Below are 17016 nucleotides of genomic sequence, written 5' to 3' on the forward strand. Positions count from 1 at the left end.
ACACGCCGAGAGGGGCTGGCCACCTCTGGGTGCTAATTCTGAAGGACCTGCATCTCCTATGCTTCTCGGAAGTGGCCCAGGGCAGCATCTGGGTACCTGAGAGGCACCCAGAGAACAGACAAGCTTACCTGCCACTGTGCAGGAAACCAGGTGGCGCTTTTGTCTGGTTTAAGTCACTGGCCAAGCTCCTTATGATGAACGACACTGAGCTAGAGGTGGGGGAAGGGCACGGTGTGCCAGGGAAGGGGAGTGGGAGTTGTGGAATTGCCCTGGCCTGGCCGCCAGCCCCAAGCCACTCATCGACGAAACGCTCACCCAGTTGGCAGTGCTCTTGCTTTACCTAACTCCTGGCCCTTGCTGTGGAAGACCAGAATCCTCCACGCGCTGAACTTTCTCCTTGATCCTGATGGCGTGCAGCCACCCCTGTACACAGGGCCAGGCTGGAGTTTGTTTCCATGATCAGTGGGTCCTGCCTGGCCACACCCAGGGATCCTGAAAAACACACTTGCCCTGCCTACACTACTGCTGAGGCTTAGGAAAACAGTCTAGCTGACTTAAAAAAAACATGGTGTGGGGTGACAGGAGAGGAGGGGATAAAGTTCAAGGCTATGCAAGGGGGTGGGTTCGAGGCTACCATCCACTTGCTGTGAGTCCTCAGTCACAAACTTACAAATCCCCCATGTCCATCTAAAATGAACGGTTAACCCAGAAGACCCCTTCCACCTCTAAGAAGGGAGCGGGGAATGGAAAGAATGGGAAAGAGCAAGGAGAGGAAAGGGACTCTCCACAGCAGTGCTGTGTGAATGTTGCTAGGCTTGGGGATCACCTGATTGTCAAAACAACTTTCCTTAATGTTTAACCAAAGCCATCCAGGCTGCAGTTTGAAGCCACCACCCCTGTGGTTCCCTCAGTGCCCACGGTGAGCATGGAGAGTCCACTGGCACCCCTAGCCACCTGTCCCTTGGGCTTATCTGGGCAGTCCTCCCCAGGCAGTGCCAGGACTCCTGGACTGGCCCAATGGGGTGGCACTGCTATTGATCACAATCCTGCAGGAAAGAGCAGTGCCTGGGTGAGGCAGGTGTCGGGTGAGATTTCTTGAGACACTGTGAAGCCTTCCAGCTACCATGGGCTCTACAATCCTAGCAGTGTGCACACAAGCACCCTCGTCTTTCCTGGGATATGGAAGGGAGCGGGATGGATGGACTGGCAATCACTCAGAAGACTGTAAATTTGCTCCTGTTTTCTGAATCATCACAGGGGAGCAGCCACAGCAAACCAAGAGGCCCTGGAAGCAAAGGAGGAGGAAAGGACAGGACACAGAACCCTTCTGGTCCCCTGGAGCACATGGCTACTGACTTACCTGCAGCCTCAGCCTGTGCATTGGGTCTGCAGATCTGCAGGCTGGCATTCCCTCCCCCCTGGTGTTACCACTTTTTTAGCTGGCAGCTCTGAAGGAGGGTCAGGTTTCCCCCAGGACAAAGCCCAGGTCGTGCTGCCTCTCCCACAATTCCCATAGGAAGCCACACCTCCAAGGCACCCAGTGACTTCTTACCTTCATCCCAAAGGCCTGCATCCGGGTGGCTACCTCTCGCCCAATCCTGCCCAGGCCTAGAATCCCCAGGGTCTTTCCATTCAGCTCTGTTCCCATGAACTGCAAGCAAATGGGCAGAAGGCAAAGCAGCCCACGTCAGCACCAAGGGTGGACTTCGCGGGTGAGCCGGGTCAGGGGACCAAAGGCCGGCCACTCACCTTCTTCCGCTCCCACTTGCCGCCCTTCATGGAAGCTGTCGCCTGGGGAATCTGCCTGCAGGGACAGACACAGGGTCAGCAGGCCCATCCAGGCCCCAGCCAGCCCAGAAAGGAGGTGCAAAAGAAGTTGTGCAGAGCTATAACCTGTGACAGCCTGCGACAGTCACTCCCTGGGGACTAAGCTGGGAGCAGGCTGGGGCTCAGGCTCAGAAACAACCAGCAGCGTAAGGGGAGGGTGGGAGAGGGACGCCTCTGGCAAGATCTCATGTGGAGCCCAGGGGTTTCTGTCACCAGCCAGGAGTCTGGGTGGGGGTTGTTTCAATTGGAGTTGTGACGAAGCAGGTTAATTTGCCTCTTGCCTCACTGGCATCCCCTGTAAGCACAGATGTGTGTCCTGGCTACTTTACTTCTGATCCAGCTCCCACTAATGTGCTTAGGAAAGCAGTGGAAAATGGCCCAAGTGCTTGAGTCCCTGCACCCACGTGGGAGACCTGGATGGAGTTTCAGGCTCTTGGCTTCGGCCTGGCTCAGTTCCAGCTACTGCAGCCATTTGATAAGTCAAACCAGCAGATGGAAGATTTCTCTGTCTCTTCCTCTCTCTCTCTGACTTTCAAATACATAAACAAATCTTAAAAAAAATAGTAAGAAGAATAACTCTGAGTAGGTTCCTCCCCTAAGCCATTGCCACTCCCCAGGGACTACAATGGGGTATTGGTGACCTGTGATGACATCCAGGGCTCCAGAAATTCAAGGCTTTTCACCTTCCCATCTCAGCCAAGTCCACAACCTACAGTCTTCTGCTATCAAGGGGACACGCGATCATTTATTCTTCCTTGAGAGTTTCTTAAGCCCCAAGGCTGTTGGGCGAGTCTGGTCCATGGGTGCCAAGTCCAGAAGCTTCCACTCTGTCCTGAATGCCTGTTCCCAATACTTCCAGTACCAAAACCCCTCCGGCCCCACCCCACCCCCACCCACATTGCACACTTCACAGGAGGTTCATAGGGGAGGCTGACTCAGGGCAGAGTCAGAGGTCAAAGAGTAAGCCTTGTCGCGTAGGCCGTGGGTCATCCAGGCACCTCCGGACACGAAAGAGGGAGAGATGAGGAACACTGTGGAAACAGCACCTTTTCCGCTGTGCTCAGGCTGTAAGAAATGCTCACTGAAAGTTCCCAACAACTGCCTGGCAGAGGTCCTGGGGGACACACACCTCACCCAGCACCACCTGCCCACTAAGCCTCTGCTGGGGCTGGCATGCAGTGAGCTAAGAGGCGGCTTCTGCCCTCCTCTCTGTTTTCAGCCACCTTAGGTGAGTGAGGTTATCCCTATGTGGCTGGAGGTGGGGAGCACCCCCCGAAATCACAGCTCCCCATCTCTCCTTCACATCGAGCTGGCCCTTGGCCAGGAGGGAGGTTACTCCTGGCTCTGGATTCTTTCCTGCCACTGCCAGAATAAGTAAGGGAAATCATTAGAAAGTTGCACTGAAGTCCTCCCCTTACATTGTTTTCGAATAACAATAATAATAATAGGGGCGAGGCATTTGGCCCGGTGGCTAAGCCGCTGCTTGGAACACTCACATCCATATCTGATTGACTGGAGACCTGGCTGTACTCCCAATTCCAGCTTTCTGCTCATGTACACCCTGGGAGGCCTCGGGTGATGGTTTAAGTAGCTGGATCTCTGCCACCCAGGGGGAGACCTGGATTCAATTCCCTGTTCCTGCCTTCGGTTACCTCAGCCCTGAATGTTGGGAGCACTTGGGGAGTGACCCAGGGCATGGAAGCTCTCTGCCTCTCCAATAAATAAAACAGGGAGCAGTGTGGCACAGCAGAGTGAGCTGCCACTCACATATCAGAGTGGCATCTCACTTTGGAGTGCTGGTTTGCATCCTTACAGCTCCACTTCTGACCCAGCTTTCTGTTAATGCATCTGGGAAGAAGCAGACGACAGTCCAAGTACTGGGGCCCTTGCCATCTGTGTGGGAGACCCAGATGAAGGTCCTGGCTCCTGGCTTTCAGCCTGGCTGTCGTTGCATTTGGGGAGTAAGCCAGCAGACAAAGATCTCTGTGTCATCCAACCCTCACTCTGTCACTCTTTCAAGTCAACCTATCTTTTAAGAAATAAATAAATAAAAAATTTAAAAATAGCAGTAATAATCACTGAATTTAATAGCACCCATGAAATCAGACCACCAGGCTTCTGGACTTCTCTGGGGAGTGAGGTACTCAGTCAGATATTCTAGGAGATCCAGACAGCCAGCCCAAGATCCCGTCTAGGCTGAGGCCCTTGTGGTATGAAAGGTGTCCCTTTTCCTCCCTTTCCTTATCCTCCCCTTACCAACCACTGAGTATTGGTGAATCCTCTGGGAATGAATGAATACTCAGTATCAACGAGATCTCAGGCAGAAAATCTTGGAGAGGAATCAGAGCCAAGGTTATCTCCTCCTCTCCTCCCCCAGCAGGAAGGAAAACAAGTGTTAAGATGAGAAAGGAATAATTTCTTAGTCCCAAAAGGTTCCAGGCCCACGTAGAGAAGTCAGGAGTCCTGGCTGCCTTCATCAGCCAGTTTAAGGATACAGGGAACTTCAGAGCAGCCCAGCCCAGCCTCCTGCCCAGTTGATTAGGAAACTTGGCCACAGAGGTGCTTGAGTACTGTTCCTTGCCCAGCAGAGTAAGACCGTGCACACGGTGTGCCCTGTCCATTTAATTACCACACTGGCCCCTCTACTCAGGAGGCCAACATGCTATTGGAAGGGCAAATTGACCATGAGTTCTATTGTGTTATGAACCCACAAGGAGGCACAGGGATCCTGAAACAATATAGACTTGTAAGGACAGTAACAGAGGGAGGCCCTGGGGATCACAAGGATCCATGAGGGACACTGGAGCTTAACCTTAAAAAGTAAGCAAAGGGAATCGAGACAAAGGAGTTGGGGAAGGATGCTCCAGGCAGCCAGGCACGGAGAGCATCTGCAAGGCTTGGAGGCTAGAGCAGTAGTGTAGAGAGTGAGAATAAGTAAGGGGAGGCAGAAGGAAGAAGACATGGCACACACTCTTATGTTCTCAACGAGCCTGCTCCTGGGCAATGAGCAAGTGCCAGTTTCCCCCTCCTCCTCATACACAATCCCTAAGGACCCAAGAAGAAAGCTGACCTCTGTGTGCTGAACCTGCGGGGTAAACGCTAAGTGGATGACAGGCGGCCTTGAAGAAACTCAGCATCTGCACCTGGCCTAACTCAAGTGTTCTAAGCTTCTCTGGGTCACGTTGTGTGGCCAGAAGTAATACCTGATACACTGGAGAGCCTGCCTTGGCTGAGACGTCAGGGACTTACCTGGCCAGGCACATGATCATCCCGCAGGTCAGCTCCGCAGCACTGAGGCTGTTCCCATTGGGGGTGCTAAAGAAGAAGGAAGAGGGGGACATCAATGGACCCAGACCCGCGACTCGCGTACCTGTCCCCAGAGAAAGAAAGCCTGGAGGGCAGACTGTGCTCTCTCTTGCTCCATGAGCTTGTACCCATTCTTGGGCTGAGATTGCAACCCTGTGCCTTTGTCCTGAATCTTCTGTGGGACTCCTGCCATAAGCCAGGGCTGGAAGGAAGCCCCTTGGTCCTGGCTGTGTGTTTGCTCCCATCAGGCACAGCTGGCCCCTCTCTGCATCCGCATGTACTTCTCCCGAGGCAGAGAAGAAATCTCTCAAGCACTGGAGAGACCTGCATGGGGCTCAGCGCTTTCTCTCTCCTCCCACTCCAGGATCTGCCTGCCTGCAGCAAGTCCGCTTTTCCCACTGCTCCATGCTGTCATTGCCAAGGCTGAGTGAGTCCCTTGGACTTAGAGGCCAGCCCACAGCCCACAGACCTTCATCACATCCCCTAAGCTGGCTTTAATAGCAACAAAGTTAATACTTTTATCTTCACCTCTTTGACCTCTCCTCCCATCTCACAAGTTCTGAACTAAACAAATTCTGGACCTCACTCCCTCACACACAGGGAAATGTTGACTGCCCATTTTGTAAAAATGAGAGTCGATGTAGAGCCCCATGAAACTATTTTCCTTTCTTCAAAGGACTTTCGTGTGTGTGTGTTTTGTTTTGGAAGAATTAAACACACGTGCCCGCCCTCCTTCTGTGCCTATACCTACAGGGTCTTTTCAACTCTGGAGATGAAGGTTATAAAGAGGAAAAGCCAAACGCCTCCGTCCAAGTTTGAAGAACTCTCCAGGGTCCGTCTTTCCACAAGACCATCTGGCTTCCTGCCTGCCCTCAGCGAACACACTGCACACAGGAGCTGGTAGGGGTGCAGCGGCTGGGGACCTGGGAGTCCAGGGCAAGCTGTGGACGGGTTATCGTTTAACATCTCTGCTGTCAGATACTGACCTCAGTCAGGTGACTGGTGATGAACCCTACCCTCTAGGGAAGCAAAAAAGGCTTGAGGTCAGAGAATAGGACTGGGGATGGCCTTGCACACCACCCAGCACCCGAAGGGGTGCCACGCAGTACTGGCATGCCCACCAGGACCTTTGCTCCTGAGATCCTACAAAAACAGCTGCAACAGGAACCCTTCTCCTCCTGGCCCCGGAGTGCACAGAGAGAAACTGGGGTCTTGGCTCCAGAAGGGTGCGGCGAAGTGAGGAAGATGACGTGGAGCTGCTTTACTTGAACAGGCTGTGCATCCGTGCAAGGCTGAGTGACATGGAGCCAACCGAAATCTGCCACAGAGACGGCTGGGGCGAGGAGGAGGGGAGGGGAGGGCAGCTGGGGCAGAGAACACAGATAAATTCCCTCACCTTCTTCTGATGCCTGGATCAGGCTACACTGAGATTGCACAGGAAGCTTGATTCTCCCAAGCCCCCAGAACCACTAACCTGTAGAGTATTGCCCGACTGCCTGGACCCTGGGCCTAGCCCTTGCAGCTCTTGTGACCCTCACTAGGCTTCCTCTAAGGCAAAGTTTCCCTCCCGCCCCACCCCCACCTCCCAGCCCCCACGACTTACTTCATGACCAGCACACCTTTCCTCGTGGCGGCCTCCAGGTCCACGTTGTCCACGCCCGTGCCGGCCCTGCCCACCACCTGCAGCTTCTCGGCCGCGTTGATGACGTCCGCGGTCACCTTGGTGGCTGAGCGGACTATGAGGCCTTCACAGTCCTAGGGCAGAAGAAGCGTCCTGCATGGCCTGCTGAAGCTCAGGCCCGGCAGTGCTCACTCCCTCCCAGACCCAGGGAAAGCCAGGGAAATGTGGACCAGGAGCTCGTGGCCCTGAAACAACAAGCATTTTGCTCAACCAGGGGCAGCACCAGTGTGCGGGTCTGGGTACCCAGCTCATCTCTCTCCAGATGGCACCACCACATCGGAAGCCTGAGGCTTGCCCAGGACCAGCAGGAGGCCCGCCCGTCATGGACGTCCTGTCTGTGTGTCTGGACACGTGTTGGAAGCCAGGGACCGTTTCTAGTCACCTCTGTCAGAGCCATTACCCTTGCCACACGGCTGTGCTCAACATGAGAGTATCTACGTGCTGGCTGACGGCACAGATGCAGAGCGAGCAGCTCAGTGCCTCTCGTACGCACCTTTGAAAGGCTCTGCATCAGTCAGGCTTGGGCTCAAATCCAAGCTCTGTCCCTCACCAGCTACTAATCTGAGCTTCAGCCTCAAGCGTGTGAGGGGGGAAATGAGAAGGGAGAGGTGCAGCACCTGGCCCCTGTAAGAACAGCACTGCCTCCATTAGACACAGAGCGTCTGCTTCCACTTTGTCCACCCTGAGCCCGACACAGGGAAGGCACTCAGCAAATGCTGGGGGGCTGAACGAGTAAATGAAGTGAACAAAAGACAGCTGGGGAAAGAAAAACATCTAAATCAGAGACCAAAGCAGCGGGGAAGAGAAAGGGTGAGGAGAGGGGTTAAACTCCTCCAGGGCGAACCCTGGGAAACTCTCCACTAACTGCACACATGTGACAGCATGGCCCGTGTCGCTCCCCCTCTTCGTGGAGGAACGACACAGGACCCTGTGCTGTTCTTTTGTCTGCTCGGCCCTCCCCGGGTTTGCTGCTGGTTCTTCCCGGGTTGGCTGCCATCCCTTCCACCTCTGTGGAAGGGCGGTTCCCCCTGCCACTTTTCCCCACTTCCGCGGGGGAGCGGCACACCGCCGGCCGGCTCTCTCGGGGGCTGCACAGGTGTTCCTTCAGATAGATGTTCCTGGTGCATGTTGTCTCTCTCCTCCTTTATAGTCCTCTTCCGCCAATCCCAACTCTGCTACCCACACGCCGAGTACGCTGCTCTCCTCCAATCAGGAGTAGGTCCTACAGTTTATTGGTTGAACTGGAGGCAGCTGTGTAGAAGCTGTTTCCCTTCTCAGCGCCATATTGTGGGAGAGCAGATGCATAGAATAAGTCTTAATTCCAGTAACTTAGTCTAGTCCGAGTTGCTCCCAGTTGCTCCCCACAGCCCGCAGGGCGTGTTGTGGTGCACTGCATCATTGTGATGCCAGCATCCCATATCTGAGCGCTGGCTTGAGTTCCGGCTGCTCCACTTCACATCCAGCTCACCTCTAATGCACCTGGGAAGGTAGTGGAGGTGGTCCAACTGCTTGGGCCCCTGGCATTCATGCAGGGGACCTGGATGGAGTTCCTGGCTCCTAGATACAGCCTGGCCCAGCCCCAGCTGTTGTGACCATTTGGGAAATGAACCAGCAGATGGAAGATCTCTCTCTTGGTGTGTCTCTGTCTGTCTGTCTGTCTCTCTCTCTGTCACTCTGCCTTTCAAATAAATAAGTCAATCTAAAAAAATAAACATAATAAAGGGCTGGTATTATGGCCTAGTGTATAAAGCTGCTGCCTGCAACACTGGCATTCCATATGGGCACTGGTTCACGTCCCAGCTGCTCTACTTTCTATCCACTCTCTCTGCTGGTGGCCTGGTAAAAGCATCGGAAGATGGCCCAAATGCTTGGGCCTCTGCTACCTACATGGGAGACCCAGATGAAGCTCCTGGCTGCTGGCTTCCACTTGGTCTGGTACTGGCCATTGTAGTCAGCTGGTGGGTGAACCAGCAGATGGAAGATCTCTCTCTCTGCCTCTCCCTCTATGTCTGTAACTTTGATTTTCAAAATGAATAAATAAATCTTCAAAATTAAAGTACTGAGACTCTAAATTCATCACTGCCAGTACACTTGGGCTAAGTTGGCTCCCCTGACAATCTTTTTTAGATCTATCCAGAATCAGATTTTCTTGTCCAAGAACCAGCTGAGAATCCTCAAGAAATGCAGCAGGTGTACAAGTCCACAAACTGTCACAAACTGCCCCAGGTTGGTGAGGAAGCAGCAAGTGTTATAAAAGCACCAAGCTAGGAATCAGAAGACCAGGGTTCTAGTCCAGGGCCTGCCAAGACAAGGTAGGTCACCACTGTAAGTCACTTCACTCCCTGCCTATAAGTCCCATCTTCAAAACAGAAGGGCTGGAGCATGTAGCTCTTGAGATCCGTGTTCCCCAGTAGCACTGTCAATGGGATCCTTGTATTCCCTCTTGTCACATGGCTTTTGGAGATGGAAAAGCCAGGAGAGTTCAGCTCCTAGAGTGCAGCCCCACCTTTACTGGATCCAAGCCCAGAGCCTAGGAGCAAGTTTGCTCAATTAAATGTAGAGAATAGAGAGCTATTAGGAGAGAAGCAATGGAAACTTATGCTACAGCATTGAATATTGAAGTCTTTTTTAAAAGTGTATTATTTATTTGAAAGTCAGAGATATAGAGAGAGAAGGAGAGAGCTTCCGTCTGCTGGTTCACTCCTTAGCTGGTTGCAATGGCCAGGGCTAGGCCAGGCTGAAGCCAGGAGCCAGGAGCTTCCCATGTGGTGCAGGGGCCCAAGCACTTGGACCATCTTCTGCTACTTTCCTAGGCCACTAGAAGGGAGCTGGATAGGAAGTGGAGCAGCCAGGACAGAAACCAGCATCCATATTGGACGCCAGCATTGCAGGTGGTGGCTTTAGCCACTACACCACAACACTGGCCTCTGCATATTGAGGTCTTGAGGGTTTCTAAATACTGGAATGAGCATTCAAGCACAGTTGCAGAACTATTTCCCTCACTGCTTGAGGCGGTGCCTGCCAGCAGGGAGTTACACGCAGGATGCCCTAAAGCCAGAGATAGAAAAATATGTCTCCAAGTTTCTGATCCAACCTCATTTTGCAGAAGGGAAACTGAAGTCCAACATTAAGGCTGCCTACGTCCTCTCTGCCTCTTCCATTTCTTCCATTTGTTGGGTGCTGCTATGTATGTATCTGGTATAAGGCTAGATTGGTTGAAGATGAGTGAGATATAGTCCCAACCCTCAATGAGCTCAGTGACAGAAACATCAAAATTTACTATTGGATGTGAGTGCTGTGACCTCGGAGTGGACAGGTCTCATGGACACTGTGGATAAGAAGGACCAACTGAAGCCACCTCAGAGATGACTGACCTGATGGTGAGGCCAACACCGGATGGTATCTGGAGGGTGCCCTGACTCCCTCATAGCAACCTAGTTGGACATCAGTCGATGCCTGGGCAGAAGGGGAACACTGCCATCTGTCCCACATTCTAGTTCATCACGCTGGCTCCAGAGAAAAGGACACCCCTGCCCAGCCAACATCTACTGACCTAACTCTTAAGATGCTGCCTAGGACACTCACATCCCACATTGAAATACCTGCGTTCTAGCCCTGGCTCTGCTCCAGATTCCATATCTAGCTTCCTGTTAATGTTCTTGGAGGCGGCAGGTGATGGCTCAAGTAGTTGGGTACCTGCCACTCACGTGGTAGACTTGGACTGGGGTTCCTCATCCTCCTACCTACATTGTGGCCATCTGGAAAGTGAGCCAGTGGATGGGAACTCTGTCTCTCTGACTCTAAAATGTTTTTAAAATGCATTTCAAACATCATATTGGCAAAAAAGAAAACTGACACTATTCAGTGTTGGTGAGAATGTAGGAAAATAGGAATGTACATTCCACAACATTTTTGGAAGGCAACTGGGCAACACTTAGGCACATTTTTAGTGTGGTTCCTTTGCAACCAGCAATGACCCTCTAGGTAATTGGTAACCCACTTGGAAAATAAATCAATCTCCTTGGTCAGCCCATGACCAAGGTTCAAAGCTCAGTTGACAAGGAGAGCATGGAACAAGGAGATCAGGGACCACCAAAGAGTCACAGTCCTATCACCCTGTCTCTCTTATCAAGTTCCACAATCAACACCTCAGGCCCAGCTCTGCTCCAAACACTCCACTCAATATGCTCTCGGGTCCGCTTCTTCTCTGGATAGATCTCCTTTAGAGAGGTGTGCCCTGCAGTCTCTATTTGCTCCACAAGCCAGCCTTCTATGCTGCCAGGAGTTGAAGAGGCTGCAATCAGACCCTCAGGGATGTGTGTTCAAGCTCACTTGTCCCAAGGCAGGATTCTAGCCATGGAGACTCTTCCAAGGCCTCTTACAACCTCACGGATCCCTACTCCCTCCATTCATTCAATCAGCCCTGTATGTATTGTGAGTCTACATGCCCACCTATCTCCTGCTGAGCCCTTGAATCCCCTCAGGTACTCCAAGGCACTACCCCTGCTCTGGCCATGACTCATCCCTCAGCGACTGCTCCAGCTACCTGCTCTGTTTATGCAAATTATGCCTTACCCAAGTGCCCACATTCTCTCACATCCTCTGTGCTATTACTATTAGAACTTTCTTCTCCAGTGCCCTGGGCAGGAGCACAAGTCTCAACACTGCTGTTCACTGCTCTATGTGTAGTTTCTGCATCTGGGCTGCAGCTGGAACAGGCACTCCCCACGCATCCCCACAGGGATCACATTGCGTTGTGTCCTCCCACTCTCATGCTCTTATATCCTAAGCTGCCTTAGAGCAGGGAAACCGCACACTACTGATCTACTTGATTTATGGCTGTTCCACACAAACTGTGCTGACTCAGCAGTGGAAACCCAGTTCCTCAAGCTCACACATGCTTCCACAGGAAGACAGGCTTGGCCTTGCAGGTAATCCTAACGTTGTGGGAGCCTCTGACTTCAATCAGACGGCAAGTCAATGAAGCTCTCCACATCCCGCTCTCCAGCTACAACTGGACTCGTTTTGCACAATGTATGTGATCCTAACTCGGTGGTTATTTGCTTTTTGCCACCCATATCCTAATGTAAATGTTGGGAACTTACTGTTTTTAAAAGTCTTTGAAATGCTGGACTCTTGCATAGAAACATTTATTCCTTTCTAGTCTTTCTCAAATTTCTGAGGTTAAGCTATAAACATGCGGGGCCAGTGTTATAGAGCAGTGTGTTAAGCCGCTGTTTGCATCCCTGCCATTGTCTAACAGACTGCAGGTTCAGGTCCTGGCTGCTCTGCTTTCAGTCCTGCCAATGCCCCTGGGAAAACAGTGGAAGATGGCCCAGGAGCTTAGGCCCCTGCCACCCACATGGGAGACCAGGATGGAGTTCCCAGCTCCTGGCTTCTGCCTGGCCCAGACCTGGATTTTGTACCACTTGGGAAGTGAACCAGCAGTCAGTGTGTGTGTGTCTCTCTTTTTTCCTCTGCCTTTCAAATAAATAAATGATAAATCTTTGGGGAAAAAAGGGAGTGAAAGATATAAACGTGCTTCAATAAATTTGCTGATGTCTTGTTTAGTAGTCCTGACCAGCAGTGATATTTAATAAAACAGAAGAAACTATTAGAATGCATTATATGATGCATTATTTCACTAGATGTGTATTTATATATGAATATATGCATATGTATCAGTGTGCAGAGTTATGATGCAAAATGAATTTCTTATTGGGAGCCATGGTCAAAGTTTAAATGCCACTCATACATGATAAGATTTTTTAAATGTTTTCCTGCATACCAGACTTATTTACTGTGAGTCTCAAACATGCTTTATTTTTCTAAGCCACTGTTTTGCAAACTTTTTTGACTGAGACCTACAGTAAGAAACACAATCTTTAAGTTGTGATTGTATACTTCCATTCCACATACACACACCCATACACATATCTTCAAATCTGTATTAATCTGCTATTTCCTATTTTGGTTTTTAAAATGCTGATCATGACCTATTAAACCATTGACTTGGCTCCCTAACACTAATGAACTGTGACTTGTTTCCAAGTCCGAAATGCACCACTGGAAACAGGGAGGGAATGATTATGCCTCCCGACCAGGCAGTGAGGGAGAGCAAAGTGTGCCAGCCCAGAAGGCCAGGCAGTGGGCCCAGTCCTAGCAAGGGAGCTAGGGCTTTCTGCCGTGCTAAGTGGGGGAGGGTCGGCACTGCAGGCATCTCTGCATGCAGAATGAAGGGCACAGTGTGGAAATGAGGGCCCTGCAGCAGCTGCTGCCCGTGGAGAAGAATCGGTGTTCTGAACTGAATGTTTTATTTATAACAAGACATGCAGGCTGAACTCCCCCACCCCCAAGCTGCCCAACAGTGCCCAGCAGCAAGAGAGCCAGCAAACACCCTGCTCTCCTGCCAACAGTCTCAGGGCCTTTGCAGTGTTCTCCCAGACTCATGCTAGACCCCCTTCTCAACCTCACGGGACCCCTCCATGAGGCGAGGCCTCCCACTCCCTTGAACCCTGCCCCCACCACTCCGCAGAGTGGCTCGTGGACCTGTAAGGTGGCTCACTCCCGTTAGCCAGCTGCATAGCACCTAGCTGTGTGGCCTCTGCCCAGCCGGGTGCTGCGTTGGAGGCAAGGGGAGCAGCTGATCTGGAAGCTGTTCCACTGCCTTCCTGGTCACTGCCCAGAGCCAAGGCCACTGATGCCATTCACACAGGAAAAGAGGAGGGGACAAGGAACCCATCCAGTGCTCATGGTGCCTCAAGGGCCAGGGCCAGGGCCTGGGACCTGCCTACCAATTCAGCCAGCGCTGGTGACCTGGCCAGTGTCTCAGGTGTGTAGGCCATGCTCCCTAATTAGTTGCAAGCTTCTCTGAGGAAGGGCTGGGGGCCGGACACTGGACACAGGGCATGGCACCACGGGGGGTGAGTGGGATGGGGCAAGAGATACACAGATGGACAAGGGCACAGGCAGCCCTCAGGACTACACAGCTGGAGCACAGCTGGGGCAAGTGCAGCAGCTGGCAGGCCCAAGATCTCTGGGGCAGGGAAGGTTGAAGGCTGCTGATACTGGAGATTGGTAGGGCTGTGTGATTTTAGGGGGCAGGGGGTGACCCGGGCAGCTGGGTAGATTGTAAAGGTAGGAAGTGCAAGAACAGGAGTGAAGAGTTCACAAAGCAAAATGTCCTAAGACTGCACAAGGTCCCCAAACTTTGCCGGACATAGACTAAGCTAAGTATCACAATCCTAAGATTGCTAAACTTATCAATTTCCTGGGGACTGCTGGGGTCTGACTCTAGTGCGGGCCAATCACTTCCTGGGCAGCTATGAGGCCAAGATGAAGGTCATCTGTCGGAGCCCCCTGGGCAGAGCCTCAGTCTCCACTTCTGCTGCGCTGGTGGCGCGAGCGGCCCCCGGGAGATCGCGGCGCCCCCCTCCCGCCCCCCTCTTCTCCGAGCGCTAAGGGGCAGCGGAGGAGCGGTGAAAGCTCGCGGCAGTCTTGCATCAGACAAAAGGCGGTGCGCGCTGCCAGTTTCTCTAGCAGCCACGCAACAGGCTAGGACCCCGCCAGCGCACCCCAGAGAGTAGGCGGGGGGCGGAGAGGGGGACACCCGATCCGGGTAAGAGTCGCGGGCCGCTGGCACCCCTCCTCCGACGGTCCCGCCTGGAGGACGGGAGTCGAGGCGGAGCCCGGCTGCCTGAACCACGGGGCAGGAGGGCGCGGGGAGTCGCGCTGGCATCCCGCAGGCAGCTTGCAGGACAAGTTGGAGCAGTCTGCCCTCTGCAGTGCGCGCCGCCGGAGACAAGCCAACTTGAAACAAGCGGTTGCGAAGTGATCGAAAAGTTCGCATCCTGCCGCTTGCCGCCGCTGGCTTCTGCCTCCTCCCTTCTCCCACTGCGAGCCCCCAAGGCAGTGGAAGCCGGGATCTGGCTGATAGCCGGGCAGCGGAGCGGGGCGCGCTGGCCCCGGAGCTCCCTGCCGGGTTCTGCGGGTGATGCCCCTGGACACCTCGCTCCCACCTCCCGCCTCTCCCCTCACCTGCAGCTCCGCTATCAGCTCCTCTTTGCTCAGGTTCTGCTTCTCCACCACCTGCAGACCTCCATCTTGCAGGATTTTGCGGCAGCAAGGGTCCAGGCTCTCACTGATGAGCACTTTCCGCAGATTTGCAAAGGCCATTGCTGGAGCAGGCTTGGGAGTCGTCCGCTCTCCGTGGGCAGAAAAGCTGCAGCTGAGGCTGGCGGGCGCGAGTAACTAGGCAAGATCCGCGTCCTCCCACCCCCGGCCCCACCCCAGCCCCCGCCCCCCTTAACTCCCCCTCCGGCTCCGACGCTCCTTTGGATTGGACAGAAACGCACAAACTCTCTGGGACTCCGCCTCCCCCTCGCGGTTCCGAGCCTGCCAGGTCCTCGCCCACTTGTTATGCGGCCGACTTGAATTTCTCAAGCGCAGCCGAAGCACTTACCCACACCTGGTGAACGTGCACACGCTGATTCATATCTAAAACGAACGGAGAAATATGTCTTTACCGCGAGAGAAGGAACTTTTCATCGTCACTTCTTTCCCCGAAGGACTCACTCGTTAACTCCTTGACAAGGAGTTAATTCCGTTTTTGAGGGCGTACCTGCGCAAGGCAGCGTGCTGGACTCGACTTCGCAGGGGGCGTGAACGGGAAAACGTAGAGCTCCTTTGTTCTGCTGGCCTGGGGTCTGCGAGTGCCCAGCACAGAAACACGGGGAATTGCACAATTCAAAGCGATATGAAACTAACTTTTGTTCCAAACGAATGATGCAAGGAGAATCGGTAATTTAACATTTAGATTGGCCAGACTTTTTGTTTAAGTTCTGTATTCTCCTCTCTCTTTATGGAAAAGAAAAAAACAATGAGCTGTTCAACTGGTCTCACTTATATATCAACCAAGGAGGCACTTCTGGGCTCTTAACCCCTTTAGGTTTAAATCCCACAACGAATGTGCCCTTCTATGCCCCATTTTACAGAGTATTGAAAAACCCAGTTTGGGATTTATTTAAAGTCACAAGGAGCAGAAGCAGAAAAAAGGACGCCCTTAGTTGGATTCAAAGTCAGCTTTACAGGCATTTCCAGTGCAGTCAACAAAACTCAGCTAGATCCTGAGGCCAAAGGAAAATGCAGCATCGATCCTATAAAGTAATGAAAGGGTAAGCATTTGGCCTAGCGGATAAGACACTGGCTGGGACACCCGCATCCTATATGGGAGTGCCTGAGTTTGAGTCCTGTGTCCACTCTTGACTCCAGCTACCTGCACACCCTGGGAGACAGTGGAGTCCATGCTCTCTCTCTCTCATATAAATATTTTTTTAAAAAAGAAACAAAAATAGATTTAAAAATAATAAATGTGGGGCACAAATAATAAAGAAAACAATGCAAGGTAGATGTGTCACAATGGGCCAAGCGGCTGCAACACGTACTGGAGATGGAGTCTTGCCTCCACTTCCAATCCAGGTTCCTGCTAATGGCACGTTCTGGGAGGCAGCAGATCACGGCCCAAATCCCTGAGTTCTGCCCCTTTTGTGGGAGGTCTGCATGGGGTTCTATGTTCCTGGCTTCTGCCTGGTCCAGCTCTTGCTGTTGCAGGCATCTGGGAAGTGATCCAGCAGATGAAAGAGTTCTCACTCTGTCCCTGTCTCTGTCATTCTGCTTTTTAAATAAATGAATAAATCTTTAAAAAAGAAAAGAAGACAATGCCTAGATGATCAAGATTGAAAAGCTCTTTGGGTTTTGTTTTCAGGTGGAATCTGAGAGATTTGATGGGCATAAAGGAGTGGAATTATCATACAGATTTAGCAAGGTTTAGGCACCACACTGAAAGGAAGCAGGTGACGAACCCTGGGAGGAGTTGAAGGAAGGTGTATGGAAATGGGTGTTTTCAACTCCTGCCATTAGCCTCCGTGGAAAGGTCTGCCATCTCCATAGGATCCTCGAGACTGTAGATACCTCCTGGGAGGCAGAGCAGTGGGACACTCAGGAGTGCTGGGATGTAGGAACCACAAAGCACCCAAACATTTGCATAGGACGGACAAATCATTGTCACTCCCATTGGGAGCATTGGCTATCCAATATGATTTGTGCCTAGGAATTATCAGTTCAAAATTTTCATTAATTTAATTTTTAAATGCATTTATTTATTTGAGAAGAAGAAGAAGAAGAAGAAGAAGAAGAGAGAGAGA

The 17016-nt window shown here is 52.3% G+C and overlaps 1 protein-coding gene across 1 annotated transcript in view; it reads right to left on the reverse strand.

Moving 5' to 3' along the window:
• Positions 1-15107, reverse strand: part of PHGDH (phosphoglycerate dehydrogenase) — a 31806-nt gene extending 16699 nt beyond the window's left edge. The window contains exons 1-5 of the mRNA XM_002715676.5: positions 14852-15107; positions 6737-6888; positions 5077-5142; positions 1750-1804; positions 1553-1651 (exon numbers count right to left, since the gene is read on the reverse strand). Of these exons, the coding sequence (XP_002715722.2) occupies positions 1553-1651; positions 1750-1804; positions 5077-5142; positions 6737-6888; positions 14852-14989 (510 nt within the window). The 5' untranslated portion in view covers positions 14990-15107. The remainder of the gene's footprint in view (positions 1-1552; positions 1652-1749; positions 1805-5076; positions 5143-6736; positions 6889-14851) is intronic.
• Between the last annotated feature and the right edge of the window lie 1909 nt (positions 15108-17016).

This window comes from Oryctolagus cuniculus, chromosome 7 (genome assembly GCF_964237555.1).
Source record: "Oryctolagus cuniculus chromosome 7, mOryCun1.1, whole genome shotgun sequence".
Classification (NCBI taxonomy): Eukaryota; Metazoa; Chordata; class Mammalia; order Lagomorpha; family Leporidae; genus Oryctolagus; species Oryctolagus cuniculus.